Here is an 18,073-nt window from a genome sequence, read left to right as displayed (position 1 = left end):
TGGTGCCACCACCACTAGTGGCCGCCAGGTCCTCCTCTCTTTCTCTTTATTATCTTTTCTCTTTTATTTTTCTTTTTGTTTCTCTTTTTATTTGCCTTTTAGAAGTGACTGAATCCCTTAGACTTTTGTTTAGTGACTGGGTTTCCTTTTGAGTACAAAGCTTGATGATCTGCTTTGGGTTTGAAAAATTGGGGCTTTTGGGTACAGTCGAATGTGTTTTGATTAAGTATCTGCTTGTAGTTGTTGTTTGGTGTTGTCTTTAACATTAGTCTAAAAGTTATGTTGCTTTGTCATGAACTCATGATGTATGCTAAAGTTCATTATGAAATTTCTCTTCTTTTTTTTCATAATTTTTTTTAGGTATCTATTCCTTTTCTAAATTTGGATTGACTATGCAGAAGGGTATTTTGCTAGTGGATAATATATTTTGTTTCTTGTAGTTCATTTTAAAGATATAAATTGTGGCTCTTGATAGGTAATGAGGTACAATGTTTGTGAGCTTAGAATAATGATTTTTGATTTGTTATGCACAACTGTTTTTAAAAGCTATATTGCTACTCACACTCTTATTTGCTTATCAAAAAGTTTTTTCCCTCCTTTCTTGATTTCTTTGTCAAAGATTTCCTCCTTAAAATTTTTTTTTTTCATTTTTTGCTATAAATAATTTCTTTTTTTGAATTTTTTTTCTTTCCTTGATTTCTTGTTTTTGTCCAACATAGAAGCTTTAAACAGTTAAGCATACTGTGAATTTAATTGGCTAGTCTTGAAATCAAATTCATGCAAAAAAATTTTCACCTGCATTTGCCACTAAATACGTTGGAGCTTGCCTTGGTCCCCTTTTCAGTTATTGGAGTGTAATTTTGCTTTGACGCCTTTTTTTTTTAGTAGGTGAATATCTCATCTTTGCTTCTCCTTAATGCAAAATACATTTGTTATTGTTTGATTGCCCCCATTAAATTTGGGCTATGCAGTTATTATATTTTGTCATTGATTACGAAGAAATTAAAAGTATCTCTTAAACATTCAGACTATATGATTTGCTTTGTATTTCACAGTTTCACTTTTAATTTTGGTCTTTTAGCTAAGTTCTTAATATGGAAGTTCATAAGCTAAACCCTCAACAAATTTACATATTTAGTAGTGATAGTGAACTTATAGCTTCACCTGTGCCTGCTGTTAGTTTGAAATTTTGATATATGTTTATCATTGAAATCACTCTTTTTTTTTTGTTAGGTTGAATGGCATGATTAAATGGATGCTATACCCAATATGAGAAGCTGCTTCCGTTGATGAATGGTTATACAATGGTGGTCCTTATGAGTTAATTGTTCTACCGCCAAGAGCGAGACAAGGCAGCTATTAGAGGTGGAGGGGGATTAGTGCTAAATTTTAGATTGTTTTTTGTTAGTGTAGACCGCATGTTCTCACTCTTGTATAAGTTCTTTATACAAGTTCTACCATTTTGGTGAAATCTTGTAGAAAAATATATGTTTTGGATATATGTAGAAACTTTGTTAAGGTAGTGTGTGTGCTGTGCTTAGTAGCGTGTGGGTGGTGCCTAGTAGTGTGATGATGTGTGCCAGTTGTGGTGATAAAGGGTGCGTGTTCTTGGCTATGTTGAGGCATGTGCAGTGCAGGTGCATGATATGAAGCTTAGTAAGTGATTAGATAGTGAGAGTTAGTTAGCCAGTTTTACATTTGGTATTACTGAGATTGTAATTGTATATAACCCCCAATTTTGGGATGATAATAATTAAGTTTGGAATCACTTCAGTTACTCTCCTTTCTCTATCTTTCTTGTTCTTACTCTGTTGGAGGTGGTTACCCTCGAAGTAACCAACATCTCATTCTTTCCATTCTCCAATTCTTGCCATTACTTTCTTCAGTAGTCAAGCTCTAAACAATCTTCAACACCTACCTTTAGTAGCCACTTGTATGATTCAAAAATTGTTTTGAATGGAAGTATTTTGCTTAGGCATAATCTTATTCATTACACTTCGGCTTCAACTTGCATCCCTGCAGAATTTGTGAATGTAATTTTTAGGTTCCATGAATGTGCATATTTTTAGGTTCTTTCTGAGTGAAATAATAGCCTTGTAATCAAAGTGTACATTTTAATAAAGCTTTGTTTATTTTTGAATCAAACTCTTCCATCAATTTGTGACTGTGTAGGTATCATCAAAATTGTTCAATTTGAAGCATTACAAGAAATTATAAATAAAAGGCACACAATCAATTACATTTTATTACATTCTCAAACCAATATCAATAAAAGAATAACTATATTTTATTACATTCTTCTTGGTTTGTACTCTAAATCCATGTAAACATTTTTGTAAATGAACATGAAAACTAGTATGTGTCAAAACTAAAGAATACATTCAGTGTTTCATTGATACTGAAAAATTAGCCTATTGACAGCAAGATACATGGCTTCAATGCTTCATGGAATGCTTCAAAACATTTTTCTGGCAAGATACATTGAACTTCATTGCAGCAAAGGCTAATATTTTATCCTGTTAATAAGAAAACAAGAGACATAGTTATTAGTTATTACTCCATATAACCTTTTTCGACAATAAATGGAAAATAAAAAAGTGCATAAACAAACTCTTGTTCATAAGCTCAATTGTGCCCAAATCCAATTGCAATTTTTGCTTTATTGTTTAAATTAGTACCATATTTGTATAACATAGAAATGTCCAAGTAGAATTAAAGTTAATAAATGAATACCATATCTATATAACATAGAAACACCCCAGAAGAATTAAAGTTCAACTAGAAATATTTGACAATTTTTTATTAAAAGAAAAATAGCATCACCAAAATTTCAAACATTCTTTTGAACCAAAATAGCATCACCAGAATATTTTGGAAGGCCTTAACATATAAACTTAAAAATTTGGGCTAAACTTGTTAGGCATGATTGGTAACAATTCAAGAAACCAAAAATGCAAATATTTTCCACAAGAAAGAGGAAGTAAAATGTGTGTGTGTGTGTGTGTGTGTGTAGCCTCAAGTAGATTCCTAATGCCTATAGGTAGTTAGGAGATAATATGCAATTGGACCTAGCATGGTTCAAAATAAAGCATAAATTGTCAAATGTCCAAGCTATGAACCTAAATAGTTTCTAAATAGCAGGTCAATATACTTGTCAGGATCAATGCAACAACATTATGGTGAGAGCATAGCAATCCAGCCATAACATCAGTCATGTCATATAAGCTGTTAAATAAACTCTGACCAAAAATTAGCTCATGCCCAAAAATAGCAAATAAGAGTGTGAGTAGCAATATAGCTTAGAAAACCAATTGTGCATAACAAATCAAGAATCATTATTCTAAGCTCACAAACACTATACCTCATTACCTATCAAGAGCCACAGTTTATATCTTTAAAATGAACTACAAGATTCAAAATATATTATCCACTAGCAAAATACCCATCGTGTAGTCAATCCAAATTTAGAAAAGGAATAGATACCTAAAAAAAATTAGGAAAAAAAAGAAGAAGAGAAATTTCATAATGATTTTTAGCATACATCATGAGTTCATGACAAAGCAACATAATTTTTGGACTGATGTCAAAGACAACACCACACAACAACTAGAGGTAGATACTTAATCAAAACACATTCGACTGTACCCAAAAGCCCCAATTTTTCAAACCCAAAGCAGATCATCAAGCTTTATACTCAAAAGGAAACCCAGTAACTAAACAAAACTCTAAGGGATTCAGTCACTTCTAAAAGGCAAATAAAAAGAGAAACAAAAAGAAAAATAAAAGAGATTCGACAATAAAAAGAAAGAGAGGAGGACCCGGCGGCCACTAGTGGTGGTGGCACAAATGATAGCACCTCCAGCAGCCGAAGGAGAGAGATAAGAACGTATCGGAACTTCGCTAGTAGTGGAGGTGTGGGACGCAGTGACTGCAAGCTGTAGCCATGGAGATTGAGCAATGGTGTGAGAGAGTTTTTGAATTTTGGGTAGAGAAAGATCTGAAGAAAGAGAGAGTTTTTTTTTTTTTTTGGGTAGCTGAAAGGCAGAGAGAAGAGTTAAACTTTATAGCTAACCCCGGTTGAGCTTGCTGAGTTAAGTTAGTTGGATTTTAATTGACGTGGCATGCTTCAGACCTTAGATTTATCTTAAACGAATCTTGTCCATAAAATGGACACTGTCCATTTCAAATAGAAATGGAGAGGATCCGGATCCACAGGGTTTCAAGATGATAACGGATGTGATTTGATAGAAGTGGAAGTCAAGGAAGATAATCCCATGAATGAAAAGTTTGAAAACAAAAGTGGATAAGGATAATGTTAATTCTAGTGGGGTAGCATTTGAAGTGGGACTCAAAGTGGGTTTTGAGGGATCAGAGATACGTTTTAAGGTTGGCTGTGGTGACGGGCAAGGTAGCAAGGGTACTAGTAGGAGCCGGCCCAAAAGAAGTGGCAATGCATAGCCCAAAAGTAGTTGAGTCCGTGGAGAAGTCTACAATTGAAAGCTCAAAAACAATTATGAGTTGGAATAGGCTTACCATAAGACCTTAGACTCTTAGTAATTTTTCAATTGTTGATGTGGAACCTAGGCAAAAAAGGAAGCAAGCAGAAAACGTGAATAAGGAGGCTACGGATGTTAAGGGAGAAAAGAAACATAGAACTGTGGAGAATGAGCAAGGTGTTGTATCAACTATGGGATTGGCGGAGGTAGCAGGGCAACCTTGCCGAGCATAATAATGCTCCTAAGTTGGAAAAAAAAACCATAAAAAGAAAAGAAAAAAAAAAAAGAAAAAAACTCATCATTTTGATGTCCTTGTAAATCAAGAAGGTGTCGTTTGGCACTTTTTTCTAGTTTTTTGGGCATTCGGAGATTTTGAAGTGAAGATTCACTTTTTTTTTAATTTGTTTGGATTTTGAAGATTTTTTTTTTTTTTTCTTTACAATGTAATCATGCTACTCAAATGTATGCTAGCGTTGCAAAAGAGAATGACAGAGTCTCTTATTAGTAAATAGAATGTCCTTCTCTTTATTCTCCACTGTATATCATAATTCTCAATTAATGGAGTCTAAATTTTTTTTTTGAGAAAGAAAAAAAAGAAAAAGGGGAAGACTAGCTTTTTTTTTTTTTTTGATCCAATGGGAAGACTAGCTTGATAATGACTCATTGTAGTATTACTTTTTCTTGTTCTGCCACCGAAACATTTTGGTGAACAAGCTGAAAATTCTTAACAGAGGCAGCTGTAACTAACTCGTCCTGTGAAATTTAGGCACCGTAAACCACCACCAGCCACAACCCAAAAACCCCACGACTAATCAGAACCCACAATCACCCCCCAAAGCAAATCCACCACCACCGAAAACCCACAGCAAACCAGACTCCACCACCGGCGACCCACAACCACGCTGCCTGAGAGAGGAGAGACTGACAGTTAAAGAGTGTGTCAAAGGAGAGTGGTTTGGGTTGGAGAGAGAGAGAGCAGAGACTCGAGAACAGAGAGAGGTCAGAGAAATTTGGAGAAAATGTGTAACGTGATAAACAGACAGTGTTAGGGACCAAATTGGTCAATTTTGAAATATTTTGGATCTAGTTGGTATTAGCCCAAACTTTGGGGGTATAAGATTTATCGTCTTTTCAGTTTTTGTGTCGGTACTCTGAAAGCATTTACAGCATTCGCAATATAAAACACTTCCACTCAGTCACTCAACGCATTTTTCCAGTCAGATCTTTCGTTTGGTTGCTGAGAAAATGTATGTAGGAATTTTGTTTTTGGTTTTTCTTAATTCATTTCCTCTTTCTATTTGTTGGGTGTCAAAATTATGTAATTTGAAACCAAATTCTTGCATGCAGATTTGAAATTGTCATCTGGGTCCAGATGGAATCATCAGCACTGCTCTTTAACCAGCTCAAGGTTTGAATTTGTTGCAAAAAGTTTTCTTCTTTCTTTAACTATTTGTGTCATTCATGGACTGTTATGCATTTGGGATTTGGATGAATATATGATCTAATGTCTGTTTGTGAATGTGTAATAATCTCAACAGGCAGCTGACCCGTTTTTCTTGTTAGCTGGTCCCAATGTGATTGAATCCGAGGAGCATATTTTTCGAATGGCTAAGCACATTAAGACTATTGCAGCAAAGTATGTTCTCTCTCTCTCTCTCTTAGGATCTATGTAATACTTTTGTAATTTTTACATCAAACATGACCTGAGGCAGCCAAGGCTGAATTGGGATTGGGTTTTTTCAATGCCTTTCATGACATTAAATACAGTACTGGCAATAACCTCAAATGGGTTTGTGGTTGTACAATCGGATGATAAGTGTGGTTTGGTTAAATGCTTCTTCTTTGCTGAATTTAGCAGAATTCAAGGTTCTGCTAAATTTAATGGATGTTAGAGAGTAGATGAAAAGGGGAAATTGAATTGGGAAGGTGTGATTCTATTTCAAAGGGTTGGATTCGAGCAATGAGGCAGTGGTGGTGATTATAGGTGAGGGGTGAGATATTTTTATTGGTAAGTTACTCATGCACCCGGTGGGCCTTGAACATAAGACCTTACTATCCATCTTGTTCGTATAAGGAAGGAGGTTCTGTTTGAGATAGAGGTCTCAGCTATACATTGATTTTTATTTGGAAGTTCTTATTGAGGTTACAAAATTTTGCATTAAGAACAAAAAAGAAAGAAAGAAAGAAAGATGGTTGTTTTGTTTATATGAAAATAATAAAGAGGTTGAGGAATATGGGTTTATTTATATTCTCGTTCAAAATGTGGTTAAGAATTATGTTTCTTCATTTGAATTGAAAAAAAGAGGAGGTTGAAGAAGATGGGTTTTGCTTTATATCGTCTCCATCATTATGATTATTGTAGCTAGAGGACTGAGTCATGGACCCCTGTATTTTGTTCATCAGAAGAAAAGGGAAATAGGATTTCAATTCTTCATCTCTTGCACTTAGAAATGTTCTATTGTAGATTTTTCCCATGTTAGTGATTGTTCTTTCTAATCTTGTAGAGTTGGGTTGCCATTGGTTTTCAAGTCAAGCTTTGACAAAGCTAACAGAACATCTTCAAAATCATTTCGGGGTCCTGGAATGGTTGAAGGCTTAAAGGTGCTAGCTCATGTTATTTTGTCTAATCCATTGTTTAATTGAGATTTTGAATATTGGTGATGCTAGATGTCTAAAGTTTTCAGTGTAAAGTTCAAACTTTATTTTTTGTTTTGTAAATGTTAAAATAAGTGTCTTTGAACAGACTAAAGTCTAAATCAAACCAGAGATAAACATTAATCAAGTACCATAATGTTTATATAGTTTGCAAAGGCTTGTTCTGTTGTTGGAAGATATTTTGCTTGACCTTAAGTAAATGTTCAAAATTTCTCATGGTATTGAATTAGGGTTGACAAAAAAAAAAAAAAAAAGAAGTCCAGAAAATAATTATATCTACATATAGCAATGAAAACTATAAGTGGCAGCCTATACCATGTCATCCATGGATGCCTTTTTTTTTTTGGGTTTGTATTTCCCATGAATGTTGCAGTAACTTAAAACTTTAGATCACATTAGAGTCATCAAAGTCATAAAATTTTGCATGGGATCAAAATTATATCATTTTAGACATGCAGCATTGCCAGCTATAGGTTTTGCAGTTTCTCATTAATGTTCAAATAGTTCGGATATTATTGATATCCAATTAAGATGCTGAACATATACTTTAAGGTCACAGTTGTTGTAACTTGATATATTCAAATATACGTGGATATACATATAATTATATGTATGTATAAAATTCATAAAAAAGTTTGGAATAAACTAGATATAATAGTATTATTTGGTAAGATTTCAATTTCAGCTCAGATGAGCATTTGTTGGCATCATGGTAAATTGTTTATTACATGTATCTGTATACCTTATGCAAAGTTGATTCCTGTTCATGTAATTCTTTGGGTTAGTTTGTGTAAACATCCTTTGTTCAATTGCTTTCCCTTTTGTCAATAAAATTATATAAAAAGAAGTTATTTAGTGTTCTCTCTCATTAATAGACTATGTGCAATGTTTACTGATGCATATGCATGTCCTTTTTGATTGCAGATGCTTGAGAAGGTTAAATTGGCGTATGACATCCCTATAGTGACTGATGTGCACGAAACAATCCAGGTAATTTCTGTTTAATCTTTCAAAAGATAAGTACATGTGCTTGTTTTTAAGTGTTTGTGTATAGATATATGTCAGGAAATACTCTTTGTTGTGGCATTTCTGTTCTTGGTTTACCTGTTCCTAGATGGATCTTGTCATGTGGCTGGTGGCCTGGTGCCCTGTTGCCTCTGTACGCACTCTTATAACATGAGATATTAAATTACAATTTGGCCCGATTCATGTGCTTAATGTTCTTTTTTAATTTTTAGTACTTCTTGTTTTGTTATCTGTAATGTTTTTGATATATGAATGCTGCTGCTAATATAAAAGGTAAGAAAGTCTGGAATTGGTGTTCAACATATGATGAATCATTTCCAACATTTGTTTTTCTCTTATTTTGCCAGTGTGAAGCAGTTGGAAGAGTAGCGGATATTATTCAGATTCCAGCATTTTTATGTCGTCAGGTTAAGTCAATATTTTTCTCATTTGGAACCTTGTCCTTCCATGATAAGGAATTTTGATGACTTAAGCTTGTATGATATGGCATGCCACTCATTTTAGTTCATTTGTGACCTCTTACATTGACAGACAGATCTTCTAGTTGCGGCAGCCAAGACGGGGAAAATTGTCAATATCAAGAAAGGCCAGTTCTGTGCTGCTTCTGTGAGTGATATTTTTCCAATAAGTCAGAATCTCTGTTGACATATTTTAGCTGAAGGCTAGATATGTATTGTTATGGGAATTCTGCTAAGTAATTAATGTTCACATTTGCAGGTCATGGTAAATTCTGCAGAGAAAATTAGATTGGCTGGAAATCCAAATGTGATGGTTTGTGAGAGGGGCACTATGTTTGGCTATAGTAAGTTATAAAACACAATTTTTTGTCTCTCTTTGATAATCTCTGTTTGACTTTAACTTTACAAGCCCCCTTTCAGTTAGTATAAGATATAGCTGAGCCACAATGCCATCTATGTATCCATTTTGGAATTTGGTAATGCCTTTGTGCCAGTCCCACTACCTATGATGCTCAATTCAAAAGCAAAATCTCATTTTGTACAAGTCCCCTCCCCCTTTCTTGCCTTAAATTTTCATGAATTGACTCCAGTTTTGCGTTATTTAGTCATTGATTTGAGTGTATTGGGATAACAAACATAGTAGCATTGCTGATATTTTCTAGTTCGATTGACACTGTATTTGGGCTTTGGCTTCTAGATGATTTGATTGTTGATCCACGCAATTTCGAATGGATGAGAGAAGCCAATTCTCCTGTTGTAAGTCTACTGTTCATTTTACTTTAGGCTTCTCTTATTGTGATGTTATGTAATTTAAGTAATCATCTCTTCTTCTTTTTTTAAATAAAGGATAATATATATTGTGACTTTCTTTTGGGAATAAGTTCATTAAAGCAGGAAATGTTATGGAACAAGAGCATCCCCCAAAGTTACAATAATCTGTTGTGGCATTCTTAAGCAGCGCACAACCCTAAACAACAAAAGGCTTAAAACATAAAGGAAAAGAAAAAATTAGGTATTTCATGAAATGTGCTGGTCCATTCATGAATACAAAAATTGGTAAACAATCCTTTTGGAACTCATTAAACAAAGAAAACCATGAAATCATACTGTAAACAATACCACTGGGTGCTATCTTTGACTAGCATATGCTCTTAAAGATTTTAAAATGCCACATTTCTACTATTTCCAAAAGCACATGAGATAGGTCTCCAAAACTTGGATATATTCTTCTTTCAGGCATTCAAGAACTTCGAGGAAAGGGCTCTTCTTTTTTCAACTTTTAAACTCTTTTTCTCCAAATCTGATGTTTATCTCTGATTAGATTTTTAATGCAAGAACTAAGTAAGCAAGCTATTCTTTATTTATATAATTGCTTGTTATTATTAATTAGATGAAGTGTTAAGTAGAAATTACAAGGTCTTACAGCATTAGATTCTGATCTCATTATCATGGTCTTCTGAGGTCTTCAAGGTTTGTATGGCCCATGATAACAAGCACAAAAGCACACGCAAGTAGACCAATTCATTACATTGTTCTTGGATATAATTTGGTATTTTTCAACAACCAAAGGTGTTTTAATCAACATGTGCACAAATTTATTCTTTTTGTGATATTTAAGTCATTCCTGGTAATCTTTTAACCCAAACACACTGAAAGCTACACCTTAATTCAACCCAGTATCTGTTGAATAACTCTTTTAAATGAAATCAATCAATTCTGAAGTCCAGTCCCTATGAAAAGGCAGAATAAATTATGTTGAACTTGTTCATCCTAGGTCTTCCTATTCCTTCATCTGGCTTATGTTCTTCATGTAGCATTCAGACTAAATGAGCTGAATACGGAGGTAATTATGGCAAAACAGGTTAATCTGTGGATAATATAGAATGTGTGAGTGCATATGTTTTGTGATGAGAAACAAAATCTGGTTTGACACAAGGGTAGGCATTTAACAAGTTGACATTTAAGCAATGGTTTAAAGTGACCTCTAACTGCCACCTCTACATTTTTTCAAAGAACTTTTTTTTTCTTTCTTCATTTTTTCCCTCTGATTAAGCTTCAATTGCATGCTTAGTAACTTCTTAATCCTTTTTAATCTCAATACTCAAGGTGATATAGGCTAATGCTGCCTTCATCTATATACTATTTTCTGATTCTCATGTTTCACTGCAGGTAGCTGATGTCACACATGCGTTACAACAGCCTGCTGGGAAAAAGGTTCGATAGTCTTAAAATTTTTGTTTCAAATCTGGAAAGTTTTTCTACAGTTTTTTGTTTGTGTAAAAAACAAATGAAATAGTTTTGGGAAAATAAAATTTTCATTATTTGGAGTGCTACTTCACGAGCGCCAAAAGGATAACAATGAAAATTGAACTATTATCAGTAATACCAGCTACAAACAACAATCCCCCATAATATCCATAAATTGTTTTCTTCCAACTGTCAACATAACAAAATAAGAACCAGTTCATTATGCTTATCTTTATCTTGATCTTGTTTATTGCACTTCCACTCTTTGTTTCTAGGGTCTTTTCTTTGTCAAATTCATTCCTCTTCATATCATCCTGCCTTTGAAATGAAAACGATTATTTGTTAGCAGTATATATTAGGTGGTATTGGATAATGAGTATCCTGTTGTAAAGAATCTTGAGTTGGAGTGCTTGTCCATAATGTTTTTTTGTTGCCATGTTTCTATCCTGTTCTACTTTCATGAGATTTCCACTTGTTTTAATACTATCAAATTGTTGTAGCATGCAGATTTTAATTTATCATTCCTTTAACCTTAGTGAAGAGCTTAACTTCTGCCTTTTCATTCAGTTGGATGGTGGAGGTGTTGCTAGTGGTGGTCTTCGTGAATTAATCCCATGCATTGCAAGGACAGCAGTTGCTGTTGGAGTTGATGGAATTTTCATGGAGGTACAGTAATCTGCAGGATCCAAACATTTTTGTATCAGCCTTTTTTAGGAATAATATACTTATACCATGCTTGGGGTTACTGAAAATTAAAGTAGATGAGTATTATAAATATAAGTTACATAGGTACAATGGAACATAGGACTTGTCATCTGTAAAATTTTCGGTGGTTTTTATTATTAGTTACAAGTGTACAAATGGGAATCTTATCCATTTTAGCTTTTAATATTGTAATCCGATAATGTTGTGAGCTCCAAGGTCTATATATTTAAAACCTTTATGTTATTATCTTTCCTTAGATCGTATGGTGTGTTTCTAAAAGCTTCTTTTGGGTGCATAGGTGCATGATGATCCTTTGAATGCACCTGTTGATGGTCCCACCCAATGGGTGAGTTTTTATATCTTGCTTTCCCAGATACATGGGCAATTTTGGGCAATTTTCTTAGAGTTTGATTCCTATTAAGGCTACTTTGTAATAGAGAAACTTTAACATTTCTGCTCATTTATAACTATAGCCTCTGCGCAATTTGGAAGAACTGCTGGAGGAGCTTGTGGCAATTGCTGTAAGTTTGTTTCCCCTTTCTTGATATGAGAGGTCACATATCTGTTAATTCTTGTGTCATAGAAGTAAACATCTCTTGAGCAATACCATGGACATGGCAGACATGTCTGATTCATGGGATCTACAACATGGCAGACGTGTCTGATTCATGTGAAGTAGATCCCATTATCAAAATACTGGCATGTGGTTGTTGAACTACAAGTATTTATTGTCGCTTTTTTTTTTTTTTTGGTTGTTGTTGTCATTTTAGCCTGATAGTGCAATAAATTGTACACTCAGCTTCTTTTTTCTTTCTTCCTTCTTATTTTAGCCATTCCTCTCAACCTATTCCCTTTCTGATATCTACTTCAATATGAACTAATGTTGGCTGGTACAGGACAGTAAATTGAATGCAAAATAAAGCATGGTAGTCAAATGCGAGCCGTGCTCTCAGGCAAGATGAGGTGCCACTAAGGCATCTCTAAGGCTCTAAATTTTTTTTTTTTTTGATAAGTGATTGTAATTTATTAAAAATGAATAGCATATACATGATGTATACAAAGATTTGAAAAATAGAAAGAAAGAAAAGAAAGAAAAGAAAGCTAAAAGATTTTTTTTTTGATAAGTAATAAGGATGTATATTCAAGAACACTACCTTATGCAGAAAATCATAAGGTTGAGAAAAATTACAGAGAAAGAAGAGAAGAAAGAAAAAAGAAAAGCTGCTAATTACAAAAAAGAGAGCTAAGGAACATAGGGAGAGAATTACTAGTGGTGGGTCCCCAAGCCCTAGACTAATCAAAAAGTGAGCCACTAAAAGAAGCCAATAGTTGGTCGCCAGAACTTTCCATGTCCTCAAACGTCCTCCAATTTCGTTCCCTCCATAGACACCACATTAAGCACAACGGAGCTAAATTCCAAATGCTAGAAGAATGCTTTCCAGGCCTATTCCACCAACCAAAGAGAGTATCTGCAACCGATCTTGGCAAGACACATGAAATCCCAAAAGATCTAAAAGCCAAACTCCACAATAGGTAAGCCTTACCACAATGAAGTAGCAAATGATCTACCGTCTCCCCATTACAACAACACATAATGCACCAGTCAACAAAATCCATCCCTCTATCCCTCAAATTGTCACCTGTAAGGATCTTATCCCATATAGCAGTCCATACAAAGAAAGAAACTCACCGAGGGCCTTAAATTTCCAAACACCTTTCCAAGGAAAGATAATGGGCAAGGGGTTTCTTAACTTATTATAAAATGATTGGATGTCAAAATACCCATTCTTCGTCAACTTCCATCGCATACGATCTCCATTCTCAGTATGAGGTAAATTAGAACCCAAAGTATGGATAAATTCATTCACACCACCCATTTCCCAATCATTTGGTCTTCGAATGAAACAAACATCCCAGCTTTTTCGTTCCTCTGTACCCAACTGTTCAAGAGAAGAAGCCACTGATGCCTCTTTGTTGGAAGCAATCCCATACACACCTGGAAAGGTTAATTGAAGTGGAGACTTCCCACACCATTGATCTGTCCAAAACTTCACTCTATCCCCCACCCCTACCTCAAATCGAATATTTTTGCTAAAAACCTCCCAACCCATTCGGATATTTCTCCACAAACCACATCCATGTACCCCTCTATCTAGCTTGGAGGTCCATCACCCCCATTCTTCCCCATATTTTAGAGCTACTACCCTTCTCCAAAGCCTTGTCTCCTCAACTCCAAACCGCCATAGCCATTCCCCTCGTAAGGCTTTATTAAGAGTAGTTTATTTCCTTACTCCTAGCTCACCATTTTCTAGAGATGCACACACCTTGTCCCATCCCACCAAATGGGTCTTGGAATCCCTCCACAAGAAATCCCTTTGCAACCTCTCAATTTTATTGGCCACTTGCGTAGGGATAGTAAAAAGAGAAAAAAAGTAAGTAGGAAGACTAGATAATGTACTCTTCAGCAACGTCAATCTTCCATCTTTTGACAAATACGTCTTCTTTGACCCAGCCAGCTTCTGCTCAATTTTCTCCAAGATAGGATTCCAAATAGTGGAGGACTTGTGGAACGCCCCCAATGGCATACCAAGATAAGTCATAAGTAAAGAACCAATCCAACAACCCAAAATCTCTGCCCAGACATGGACATTAGGAACCTCCCCAATGGGAACCGGCTTGCTCTTCAAGTTATTAACCTTTAAACTTGTCACAGCCTGGAAACAAAGAAGAAGCATCCGAACATGTAGAATCTGCTCCTCATTTGCATTGCAAAATAGAATCGTATCATTCGCAAACAATAGATGCGAGACACATACCTCCCCACCCCGACTGCCATCAGCCTTAAAACCTCAAAGTAAACCAACCCCTTCAACTCTTTTCATCATCTTACTGAAGACCTCCATCATAACCAGGAACAACATAGGAGATAGCGGGTCTCCTTGTCTCAACCCCCTCAAACTCCCAAAAAAGTCAGCTGGAGACCCATTCAACAAGACAGAGAATTGGACTGTAGATAAAAAGTCAGCTGGAGACCCATTCAACAAGACAGAGAATTGGACTATAGATATACATGTACGGATTCGCCTTACTGTGTTGATAAAACTCTTCAAATATAGCTAAGCCTTCTCTTTCCACAACTCCCCAACAATGGTGATAGAAGGCCATTGTGAAACCATCTGGACCTGGAGCTTTATCCCCTTCCAACTCTTTGACAATTTGAAGAATCTCCTCCTTTTCAAACCTCTGTTCAAGCTAATCCCTCTCTATATCCTCTATTTGATTAAACTCCAAACCTTACACAAAAGGCCTCCACTCCGCTGTCTCCTTGTACAAGTTTTTATAAAATTGTACAACTTGGTCCGCCATTTCTGATTCTTCCTCATACATAACCCCATCCACCTCCAACATACTAATATGATTATACCTTCTTTGAGAATTAGCCACCTTGTGGAAGGATTTAGTATTGTTGTCTCATTCCTTAATGTATAGCATCCTCGATTTCTATCTCCACGAGATTTCTTCCAAAGAGAGAAGGTTCTGTATTTGAGATCTCACCACAGCCCTCTCACCCATCTCCACTTCAGAAAGGCCATACTCCCCTTCCTTAACATCCAATAATTTCAAGGCCTCCAACAATTCTTTCTTTTGATGACCTACATTTCCAAACTCACTGCGGTTTCACTGAATAATATCTTCTTTCAGAGCCTTCAGCTTCTTGGCAAGCACAAAACTAGGGGGTACCTGACAAGGAATATCGATTCCACCTAAAATGAACCCTATCTGTGAATCCACCCGTCTTTAACCACATGTTCTCAAACCTAAAATGACTCTTTCCCCTCAATATCCCTCCTGCCTCCACTAATATGGGGAAGTGGTCTCAAATAGGACGAGGTAAAACCCGCTAAATCACATCCGGATAGTGATCCTCCCAATCATGAGAAACCATGGCCATATCTATCCTAGACATCAAAGGCTGATCCAAACCACTAGGAATACAAGTGCAAAGAGTCTAAAAACTTCATCAGAGAAAAGATTGAGATGGTTGAAGAGTGTCTCGCCCATTCAAAGAGAGTTTTCAAGAAACGAAACTTGAGATTCGGTATAGACATGTCCTTCCCCTCAAATATCTGTTGATTTCTTTCTCTCCAAATGCACCAAAGAATACAGGCTGGCCCTGCTCCCCGGACAGTTCCATACCTCCAAAAAGGCTCTAAACTAAGTTGTCTCTAAGGCTCAAAGGCAAGGGTGCTTGCCTTTAGAGCCTAGGCGAGCAAGGCTACTGCCTTAAGCCATGAGAAAGGCACTAAGGTGAGAACCTGAAATGTTTTATAAAAAAATTTATTATTACATATATAGAAGCTTGTTGTAAAACCTATAATTAGATTATTTATTTAATCTTGTTTCAAGACTGATTGTAGGGTTAATTAATTTGCAGAAACTTTTTGTAAAACCTATTGCTAGATTAATTAATACATAGAGGCTTGTTGTAAAACCTATTGTTAGAATAACTAATAGAGCCTAAACCATGTTAAGCCTGTTTTGAAATCAAAGAAATTCCTTTTGTCTTTTGTCTATTTCAAAAATAATTTGATTATAATATTTCAATACATGAGGTTCATATGTTTTAAGTTCTATATGTATAATAACTATATTTAGAGTTAGGTGTCTCACTTTAATCAGGCTAGCGCCTTTTTGTCACCTCACACCTCACTCGATATCAGCATCAGGCCTTGGCTCCTTAAGGTCGCCTTTTGCCTTTGACCACCTTGAAACAAAGTTAGCATTGGAAAGGAAAGGGGGAAACATAAATAGCTTTCAACTGAAAATTTCAATTATTGTTGTGTTGTGTAGGTTGATACCTAAGGTTCTCAATTTGTACAAGTTGTGATTGAATCTTCCATGGTTCTTTATTAATCCATATATGCTTTCTTCTCTCTGCTGGACTCTTCACTTGAGCATCAGATAGTTTGTGGCCCAGCAATCACTTCCAGAAGAGTCAAATTAATCTTATTTGTTATTTTAAAATTTTCTTTTATAACTTCCATACATGGTCCAGCTTATAAATTAATGGCCTCATTATTTTGTTTTGTTGGTCTTCAATTGTCTCAGCATTGTTGCTACATAAGCATAGTCTTCATTTATGTTTGTTATTTGTGTGTGTGTGAGTTGGTGGGTGTGTCTAAGTTGGTGGCTGTCTGCGTTTTGTTTTGTGACTTGAATGTTTCCAGTGATCTTCAAAATGGATGTAAACTTTTGTTTGATTTTCTGTCTTCAACATGAAAATTTTTATAGAAAATTTAAATGCTTTTCATTGTATTGCACCAAGGAAGTGTACAAGCTCAAATATTGAAAAGGATCCAACCGATGTCTCTTGTAACATTGATGGTTTATACAATCTTATTGAATTCTTCACATCCCAAATGAAATTAACAAGAATTTGGTTGACTTATTGTGTATTAAAATTATTTACTAGATTGAAAGGCCAAAACTCTATATTGACTTGGATGTTCTATGTTGATATCTCATAGAGAGTAAGCAAGGGGAAGCAACATTTGAACATTGATCTCACGCCATTCTGTGATTAGGAAGATTGGCTTCTCTCAAGGGTAAGCAAGCAGGTCTTTTTCTTTCTTTTTTTTCTTTTTTTTTTTTATAAGGTTGCTTGGTTTCTGTAATCGACTGAAAATGTCTTTGTTTGGGATAATGTCTTTACCTTTAAGATACTACAAAACAGAAATGTTTATACTTTACAGACCTTCATAAAAACCATTCTGTTGTAATTTGAATTTGATTTAGTCATTCCAATTTGTCAGATCTCTCTTCTAGATTTGGAATTTAGAACCAGAACAAGCATGAACTAGAAAATATGGAGTATGGAGTTTCTTGGCCGCTTCTTGTGAGAAATCATCTCTATATATGTGGCCGACCCTAATTAGTATGTTGAGAATCCATAACTAACCCCAAAATTTTGGGACTAAAGCTTGCTTCTTGTTGCTTTTGGTTTTGGTTTTTACTTCCAAAGTCAATATGAGAAGTAATTAAATTATGCTTGTCGTCCCTTCTAAGAAAAATCTTCTTGATATGAAATACAAATTTTGATTATACAAAATTTGATTATGCTCACAATTATCTACAATATGTACTTTGCAGTAGATTTATCAAAATGCAGAATTAATGTTGGCTAATAATAGGCATCATCGATTTGTTTGATGTTGGCTCTGCAAATTATAGGCATCATTGATGCCTTGTTATAAACCTTAGATATTGATTGTCTCTTATAATATTTAAATGCCAATTTTTCTTACGGTAGATTGAAATTTTCATTTATAAGTTTCATGCTATACAGTTGATTGCCATATACAAAGCATTTGAATTTTAAATTCCTCTAGGTTGTGAATGCTATTTTTAAAGCATTTGAGTTTAAAATTCCTCTAGATGTATTAGAGAAGATTAACATTAGGAGTGACTAGACAAAATGTTGTGAAT

General features: G+C 35.1%; 1 protein-coding gene across 1 annotated transcript; it reads left to right on the top strand.

Moving 5' to 3' along the window:
- Positions 1-5,139: 5,139 nt before the first annotated feature.
- Positions 5,140-17,797, top strand: LOC115987202 (2-dehydro-3-deoxyphosphooctonate aldolase-like). The gene is made up of 15 exons (XM_031110706.1): positions 5,140-5,743; positions 5,844-5,904; positions 6,035-6,132; positions 7,001-7,097; positions 8,076-8,141; positions 8,525-8,584; positions 8,709-8,783; positions 8,895-8,979; positions 9,333-9,391; positions 10,805-10,849; positions 11,450-11,548; positions 11,886-11,933; positions 12,061-12,108; positions 17,116-17,193; positions 17,401-17,797. Exons 2-14 carry the CDS (start codon positions 5,869-5,871, stop codon positions 17,170-17,172), a joined length of 873 nt encoding a protein of 290 aa, XP_030966566.1. The 5' UTR covers positions 5,140-5,743; positions 5,844-5,868; the 3' UTR covers positions 17,173-17,193; positions 17,401-17,797.
- The last annotated feature ends 276 nt before the right edge of the window (positions 17,798-18,073 follow it).

Source organism: Quercus lobata, chromosome 4, assembly GCF_001633185.2.
Source record: "Quercus lobata isolate SW786 chromosome 4, ValleyOak3.0 Primary Assembly, whole genome shotgun sequence".
In the NCBI taxonomy this organism is placed as follows: Eukaryota; Viridiplantae; Streptophyta; class Magnoliopsida; order Fagales; family Fagaceae; genus Quercus; species Quercus lobata.
Note: the sequence above shows the minus strand (reverse complement) of the source record. Positions and strands in the feature narration are given on the sequence as shown.

Bases quoted from the DNA above. Each gene is read 5' to 3' on its own strand.
- LOC115987202 (XM_031110706.1), top strand. From the start codon at position 5,869: ATGGAATCATCAGCACTGCTCTTTAACCAGCTCAAG. The intron at 8,784-8,894 runs GTGAGTGATATT...TCACATTTGCAG, and splicing joins GCCAGTTCTGTGCTGCTTCT to GTCATGGTAAATTCTGCAGA. The intron at 8,980-9,332 runs GTAAGTTATAAA...TTTGGCTTCTAG, and splicing joins GGGCACTATGTTTGGCTATA to ATGATTTGATTGTTGATCCA.